At 41.0% G+C, this 8,931-nt stretch overlaps 1 protein-coding gene across 1 annotated transcript in view; it reads right to left on the bottom strand.

Annotated features, from left to right (window-relative positions):
• LOC122539917 (cellular communication network factor 6-like) overlaps nt 1-8,427 on the bottom strand; it is a gene marked incomplete at its 5' end in the record, with an annotated part of 24,832 nt that extends 16,405 nt beyond the window's left edge. Inside the window, one exon of the mRNA XM_043675100.1 lies at nt 8,208-8,427. Within this exon, the coding sequence (XP_043531035.1) occupies nt 8,208-8,427 (220 nt within the window). The remainder of the gene's footprint in view (nt 1-8,207) is intronic.
• Nucleotides 8,428-8,931: the final 504 nt, after the last annotated feature.

The raw sequence follows: 8,931 nt of genomic DNA, 5'->3' as shown, positions 1-8,931 counted from the left end.
CTTGTCCCTGCCTGCCCTGACTGACTCACTTCTGTTCTCAGCTGTACACGGAAAGAGATCGATCTCTTTCCTCACTATCTCCCTGGGTCCCACCCACCCCCACTTTACTAATTTAAATCCTCCCAAGCAGTTCTAGCAAATTTCCCTGCCAGTATATTAGTCCCCTTCCAATTTAGGTGCAATCGGTCCTTCTTGTGCACGTCACTTCTACCCCAAAAGAGATTCCAATGATCCAAAAATGTGAATCCTTCTCCCATACACCAGCTCCTCAACCATGCATTCATCTGCTCTATCCTCCTATTCCTGCCCTCAATAGCTCGTAGCACTGGGAGTAATCCAAATATTACTACCCTTGAGGACCTCCTTTTTAAATTTCTACCTAACTCTCTGTAATCTCCCTTCAGAATCTCAATCTTTCCCTTCCAATGAATTTGGTTCCAATGTGGACAATGATCTCCTGCTGGCCCCTCTCCCCCGTGAGAACATTCTGCACCCTCTCTGAGACATCCTTGATCCTGGCACCAGGGAAACAACACACCATTCTGCTTTTTCTCTGCTGGCCACAGAAATGTCTGTCTGTACCTCTGACTACAGAATCGCTAACACAATTGATCTCTTGGAAACCGATGTACCCCTTGTTGCATTAGAGCCAGTCTCAATACCAGAAACTTGGCTGTTTGTGCTACATTCCCCTGAGAATCCATCACCCCCTCCATTTTCCAAAACAGCATACCTGTTTGAAATGGGTATATCCACAAAAGACTCCTGCACTAGCTGCCTAACTCTCTTACCCTTCCTGGAGTTAACCCATCTATGTGACTGTATCTGAGACTTTCCCCCCTTCCTATAACTGCCATTCATCACATACTGTTGCTGTTGCAAATTCCTCATCGCTTCTATCTGTCTCTCCAACAGATCCACTCGATCTGATAAGGTTCACATCCAACAGCATTTATGGCAGATATAATCTGCAGTAACCCTTAAACTCTCTTTAAACTCTCACATCTGACAAGAAGTACATATCACTGCAAAGTCCATTTTTGCTCCTTACAATCTACAGACCCAGAAAATAACACTGTCTTATTCCTCTACAAAACATTGCACCAGGTTAAATTAATAGTTATGGCTTATAATTTAAGTCTAATCAAGAGACTTATCTCCAAAAGAACATATGATCAAGAAAGAATCCACTATACTCACTACTGCAGCCTTTCTCTTGGACAGACTTAAAATAACAATTAACTTATCTGATTCAGTGCTGTGAACTTCGCCCAACAGTTCCTCCAAGATTAGTTGTGAATTTCACTGTTTATTAATTTTCCCAGATGCACTCCGAGTCCAGCGATACACGAATTCAAACAGCAAAGGCAGTAACTGTGCAGGTTTCTCTCTCTCTCTCTCTCTCCTCTCTCTCTCTCTCCTGCACTGTCCTCACCATGTGCTTCCTTTGTCTGCTCTTCTCCCTTTTAAACTGCTGTTGTTTTGACTTTTTTTTTCCCAAAGTTCCAAAACAATGCAACAGCATATAAAACAGTAATTGCTGCTCCTGGAATTCGAGGAAATCACCTCCAACACCTAAAATACCTCAAAAAAAGGAGCAGCTCTTACAGCCAGAAATTTTTCCCATCCTCCATCTTGAATTACCCAGATTAGGGTGAAATGTAGGAGCAACAACTTCTGAGAACCCTGGATGTGTAGGAATATTCAGGACTTGATAAGAAGGAAAAGGGAGGCTTTTGATAGATACAAAAATACAACTCAACGGGATCCTGAGTAAACTACAGACAGGAGCTTATGACAGCAATTACAGCAAAGTGGGGGGGGGGGTGAAAATAATGTGGTAGATTTATTAGGAAGAATTCAAAGATGTTCTATAAGTATGTCCAGTGGAAAAGGATAACCAGGGAAATAGGCCCATATGTGTGTGGAGCAGAGGACAATAGTAAGGTGTCAAATGTGTGTTTCATACCTGTATTTAGTTGGGAGAACATCAGTGCAAAACTCAGGAAGAAAGACTATCAGGTTCTTCAGTAGATTGACATCTATTATGAGGGGATAATGGAGATTTTGGCAGGTTTATAAATAAGTTATGTTGGAGCTGTACAGAACTTTGGTTAGGCCACAGCTGGAGTACTGTGTACAGTTCTGGTCACTGCACTATAGGAGGGGTGTGATTGCACTGGCGAGGGTACAAAAGAGATTGTCTGGGATGGAATACTTTAGCTATAAAGAGAGGCTAGATAAGCTCAAGTTCTTTTATTTAGAGCAGAGAAGGCTGAAAGTGGACTGAGGTGTTTTTGAATATGAGGTGCTTAGATAGGATAGAAAACAGACGTTTCCCTTAGTTGAAGGGTCAATAACACAGGAGGCATAATTTTAAGGTGAAGGTTTAAAGGAAGGAGGTTGTAAGAGGATTTGGGACAATTCTTTTCACCCAAAGATTGGTGGGAATCTTAGGTGGAATAAATCCAAGTACTCTCATTAAACAAATGAAAGTAACTATAGGCAGGATTTGTTAGACATGATAGAAAACAGATGTTTCCCAGAAGGGTCAATAACACAGGGGCATAATTTTAAGATAAAAGGCAGGAGGTTTAATGACCATTTGGGAAAAAAGTTTTTCACCCAAAGGCTGAGTTGAGGCAGGAAACCTCACAATCTTTAAAGAGTAGTTGGATGAGCACTTGAAATGTCATAGCATTCAAGGTGATGGGCCAATTGCTGGAAAGTGGGAATGGTGTAGAGTCACAGTAGTGTTTTGTCAGTGTACACTCAATGAACTGGAGAGTCTCTACTGTATTGTATGATTCTATGATACTTAGAGCCCTCTGCTGTCACATGAGTGGAATGCATAAGTATTCTTGAGGACACAGTGTGTTTAGTATGTCTCAGCTATCTCATAAGGTTAATAACTAAGGATTACAGATGCATTCCAAATTGGAATAAACCCAAGTACTGTCAATAAATGAATGAATGTATCTATAAGCAGGGTTTGCTGGGACTAATTTCACTGAAGTTTAGAAGAATGAGACGGGTTCTCATAGAAATAGGAAAAATTCTAAGAGGACTAAACAAGGTAAATGCAGGAAGGAAGACTGGGGAGTCAAGAACCAAAGGTCATGGTTGAAGGATACAGGGTAGGCCAATTTGGACCATGACATGGAGAAATCTCTTCACCAAGAGAGTAGTGAACCTGTGGACCTCTCTACCACAGAAAGCTGTTGATGCCAAAATATTGAATCCTTTCAAGAGGTGTTAGATTATAGTGTTTAAGACTAAAAGGGATCAAAGGGGGAAAGCGAGTATAGTGTACTGAGTTAAATGATCAGCTATATCCATATTGAATGGTGGAGCATGCTGAAAGGACTGAATGGCCTACTCCTGGTCCTATGCTCTATGTTTTTACAGATGCATTTGTCCATTTCTTGTTCTGATGGTCATGAAATATCTTTCTCTTAAAATGTCTAGAGCTAGAACTAATATTGGTCGCCGTAGAGAATGACTGCTTAACACTCCTCCATTTACTTTTGGCTGCTGCTAAATGCATTTATTTTAAGTAGGTTAATGTCTCTGATAGAAAATATTTAATGTAATTGCTTTGACTACCATAATTTTCAAAGTAAATCCTTCCTTTAGCCATGCAAGCTTCAGTTCTTATCTGTGATAGCAGTATATACAGTACTAATAGGTCAATGTTTTTGCCACCAATAATTTCTAACAATTCAAGTTTCAAGGGATAGACCTAGGAATCTAATCAGAAGAGTCAGGCAAAAGATGTTTGATTTGTCTAATAAAAAATTGAAACAAGCTATATCTATTCCACATTTTTCACCAGTGCATTTCATGTTGGCATTATTTTCTCCGCACAGTTTCACATAATTGTTCCAATACAGAAGGAGGTCCTTTGGCTCATTGCACTGGCTGTCCAAATTCCCTTAGTGCCAATCTCTATCCTTCTCTCCATAACCCGACAACCGACAACAGCCTCTGTCGAACCTGCCTGTACTATACTCTTGGGAAGTGCATTCTGGAACTTAATAAGTTGCTGCATGAACAATTCTTTTCCTCTAAGTTGCCTTTCCTCTTGTTGCTAGTTATTTTAAATCAGTGTGCTGTCATTCTTGGTCCTTTCACAAGTGGGAACAGGTTCTCCCTATTTACTGGGCGGCACGGTGACTCAGTGGTTAGCACTGCTGCCTCACAGCGCCAGGGACCCGGGTTCAATTGCCACCTCGGGCAACTGTCTGTGTGGAGTTTGCATATTCTCCCCGTGTCTGCGTGGGTTTCCTCCGGGTGCGCCAGTTTCCTCCCACAGTCCAAAGATGTGCAAGTCAGGCAAATTGACCATGCTAAATTGCCCGTTGTGTTAGGTGGATTAGTCAGGGGTAAATATAGGGGGGTGGGTTTCTCTATGGAGGGTCGGTGTGGACTTGTTGGACTGAAGGGCCTGTTTCCACACTGTGGGTAACCTAATCTACTCTGACCAGACCCCTCACAATTTTCAATAACTATCAAATCTCCTCTCAGCTTACTCTTCTCGAAAGAAAGCAACTCCAGCTTCTCCAGTATTCCTTCATAACCAAGCTCGTCTTCCCTGGCATCATTCTTGTGTATTGTTTCTGTACTGTCTCCAACATCTTCACATCCATCCCAAACTGCAGTCCCCAGAATGGACTCAATACTTAACAGAGGCTGAACTTCTGTCTTTTATAAGTTCCACATAACCTCCTTGTTCTTGTACACTATGTCCTCCATAACAAAGCGTAAAATGTTGTATGTGAAATAATTTCACACAGGCCGATATTCTGTCACCAAGTCACCCTTTATTTACATGTGGACAGTCCTTGACACTGATCCAGCTCCCTCAGAGCCAGTTCTCAGACTGAGCAAGATGTGTAATTGTTCAGTTCTTATCAGTCAGCCCGGACTCCCCGATTGGACCTGATTAACAGCCCCAATCAGGGAACTCATATTCAATGAGGTTCATCAGGTTGACCTCGTGATAATCGCTTTATTAATTTGCAACAAACATATAATTTGATATCATAGATTTTCAGGGAATAAATATGCTCAGTGAAGATTCTGCTTTAAAAATCTATACGTTTGAAATTATTTTTTGGATAAAGTATCTTCAAGATGCAGACCACTGGAGACCTTATCTGTTACAGCGGAATGTTTCAAAATCTATAGAAATGTGTCTCAGTCTTGAGTCACCAAGGTGAGACATTTTGAATCTACGCATTACTGCACAACAAAATGGGTCCTTCTAAGATGCTAAGCAGTGTTTTTTTCCCTCAACAGACATGAAACTGAGAGCTGCTTGAGTTGATTATTATGGCATTTGAAAAGCCAATTTCCTCAGCTCAAAGACAATACAATGGTCTAGATCCAAGCTGTGGACTAATAATTCTTAACATAGTTGGAAAGGACATGCAACATGTAAGAATGGAAACTATATAATATCTGCACAGAATCTGAGGATGTAGAACAGGAAGAAGCAGGCATTGGAGCAAACTCTCTCAGGAAAGACTTTTGATCAAGTAGAGAATAGAGGGAAAAGGTAAGCAAAGTGAGGCAAAATAAACTGAAGCTGGAGCACTTCAGATGAAGAAGGAACTTCTCTCACCATCCTAGAAGGTGCTGTTAATGAGGAGCTACATGGAAAGAAAATAGCATCTATTCAATATCAATGCCATCAGAGCTGCTGTGTCTGACTTCGTGTTGACTTCTTTGTTGCAGCAACAAGGAACTCTAGCAATGATATACCATCGATATGTGAACTACAAACGGAAACGGTTACTGCTTTAAACCAACGGGTCTATGGAAGAAAAGTCTGCAGTTTTAAAACAAGTTACTGAACTTACAGTGAGTTGTAGTTCCATTGTTGCTTGATTCAATTAGTGCGAGAGGATTGCTTGGCTCACCAGCATCATAGAGTTATAGGGATGTACTGCTTCGGTCCAACTTGTCCATGCCGACCAGATATCCGAACCTAATTTAGTCCCATTTGCCAGCACTTGGCCCATATCCGTCTAAACCCTTCCTATTCATATATCCATTCAGATGCCTTTTAAATGTTGTAATTGTACCAGCCTCCACCACCTCCTCTGGCAGCTCATTCGACACATGCACTACCCTCTGCAAGAAGGTCCTTTGGTCCATTTTAGACTTTTCCCCTCTCACCATAAACCTATGCCCTCTAGTTCTGTGCTCCCCGATTCCAGGGAAAAGACCTAGTCTATTTACCCTATCCATGCCCCTCATGATTTTATAAACCTCAATAAGGTCACTCTTCAGCCTCCAACACTCCAGGGAAAACAGCCCCAGCCTATTCAGCCTTTTCCAGTAGCACAAACCCTCCTACCCTGGCAACATCCTTGTACATCTTTTCTGAACACTTTCAAGTTTCACAACATCATTCTGATAGGAAGGAGACCAGAACTGCGCGCAATATTCCAATAGTAGCCTAACCAATGTCCTGGGCAACCGCAACATGACCTCCCAACTCCTGTACTCAATACTCTGACCAATAAATGAAAGCATACCAAACACACTGTCCTATCTACCTGCAAATCCACTTTCAAGGAAATATGAGCCTGCATTCCAAGGTCTCTTTGTTCAACAACGCTTCCCAAGACTTTACCATTAAGTGTATAAGTCCTACTATGATTTGCTTTTCCAAAATGCGGCACTTTGTATTTATCTAAATTAAACTTCATCTGCCATTCCTCAGCCCATTGGCCCATCTGATCAAGATCCAATTTTACTCTCAGGTAACCTTCTTTGCTGTCCACTATACCTCCAATTTTGTTGTTATCTACAAACTTACTAACTATACCTCCTATATTCACGTCCAAATCATTTATCTAAATGACAAAAAGCAATGGACCCAGCACCGATCCTTGTGGAACACCACTGCTCACAGGCCTCCAGTCTGAAATGCAACCCTCCACCACCACCTTCAAGTCAGTTCTGTATCCAAATGGCTAGTTCTCCCTGTATTCCATGAGATCTAACCTTGCCAACCAGTCTACCATGAGAAACCTTATCGAACGCTTTACTGAAGTCCATATAGATCATGTCCACTGATCTGCCCTCATCAATCGCCTTCGTTATTTCTTCACAAGACTCAATCAAGTTTGTGAGACATGATTTCCCATGCACAAAGCCATGTTGACTATCCCTAGTGAGTCCTTGCCTTTCCAAATGCATATAAATCCTATCACTCAGGATTCCCTCCAACAACTTGCCAACCATTGATGTCAGGGTCACTGGTCTATAGTTCCCTGGCTTTTCCTTACCACCTTTCTTAAATAGTGTCACCACCTTAGCCAACTTCCAGTCTTCTGTCACCTCATCTGTAACTATCGATGATATAAATACCTCAGTAAGGGGACCAGCAATCACTTCTCTAGCTTCCCACAGAGCTCTAGTGTACATCTGATCAGGTCCTGGGGATTTATCCAGTTGTATGCATTTTAAGACATCCAGCACCTCCTCCTCTGTAATATGGACATTATTCAAGATATCACCATATATTTCCCCACATTCTTTATCGTCCATGTCCTTCTCCATAGTAAACTCTGATGTAAAAATTTGCATTCTAGGCAGTTACTCAGAGATAGGCTGTTGGCTGTTTTTTTAAAAATCAGGACTAGTTGGCTGCCTTCTAGGGTGCACAGGCAGAGCAGATTAAGTCATCACCCTCTCTTTATTCTTACATTGGCTAATATCAGCTGCTCATATATGTAGAACTCTTAGATTTTGTAATAGTTCAGGCATTAGAAGAATCATGCTTCCAAGATCATCAAGTATATGATTGCAAATTTCACATATGACATTTTCTTTCAACATTTACTACTTTTGTTGTGAACAGTAGTTTTCTATACCGTGTAGGTAAGCTCGAACATGTGAGACAAGAAGCTTCTAATTTCAAATGTGGACAGTAAAAATTTTGTATTTTTGCAGGACATGTTAATACTACAATGTAAACACTTAAATAAGTGTGGCACATTTGAAATAGAAATATGCCATTCTTAATAGTCTAAGTGTGTCTTAAGTCCCCAAGCTTCTTTTTTTCTTTTTACAACAGTGATAACATTGACATAACCATTGCAGTGAATTATAATCATGGAGTGTATTAAAAGATTCGAGTTCATTACTTTCATAGGACTTGAACTGTGAAGTACCTTTAAAATTGAACTTACATGCACATACGCCAAATTCATATTTAGGTTTATCACCAGAATAGTCACAGTACAGGTTCTTGTGAGGGTCACAGGTGTCAGCTTCAGTGCAGAGCTCCCCAAATTGTTTTGCACAGGTTTTGCAACATCCACAGCCATCAGTAACCAGACTCACTCCAGGTAAACATAAAGGTTTGCGTGGACATTTGCACGGCCATTTGCAAAATTGTCTGCGTTCAGGAACGTCTTCAATTTCTGCTGTCTTCCTTCCAGTTTTCACTAGTGCTTGCTGCACATTACTCTGTGGTATCCTGCATAAGAACTTAGATATAGTTAAAACATCTGAGGAATCTTGTCTCAAGGATGCTCTATCCCTGTTCTGCTGTCTTGTAAAAAATGAGTTAAAAGTTTTGTGAATGGAAATGTTTGCAAACATGTTGCAAAAAGTTCACATTTAACCTAGTGTCTTTGGGAGAGCTTCCACTTGCTACGGCTGATAATATTAGTGCAAACCTGGCAGAATCAGTCATTCCAGTGCATAACATAGGGCACTTCAACCTGGGTTGAGGTTAAATTCACCTGCATCACATCCTGCTCACAAAACAGATCTTACCTTACCGTAAATCAAAATTGCAAGATGCCATCCACTATTGTGATACGCAGAGAAGGCTCATCAATGTGCACTGAGTTTCTTGGACACACAGACACTGATTGGCACATTTTAAACTGAAGTCTTTTTAAAAAT

The sequence above is a fragment of the Chiloscyllium plagiosum genome, chromosome 3, assembly GCF_004010195.1.
Source record: "Chiloscyllium plagiosum isolate BGI_BamShark_2017 chromosome 3, ASM401019v2, whole genome shotgun sequence".
Taxonomy (NCBI): Eukaryota; Metazoa; Chordata; class Chondrichthyes; order Orectolobiformes; family Hemiscylliidae; genus Chiloscyllium; species Chiloscyllium plagiosum.
The sequence above is the reverse complement of the archived record's forward strand: the minus strand, read 5'-3'. Positions and strand labels throughout refer to the sequence as shown.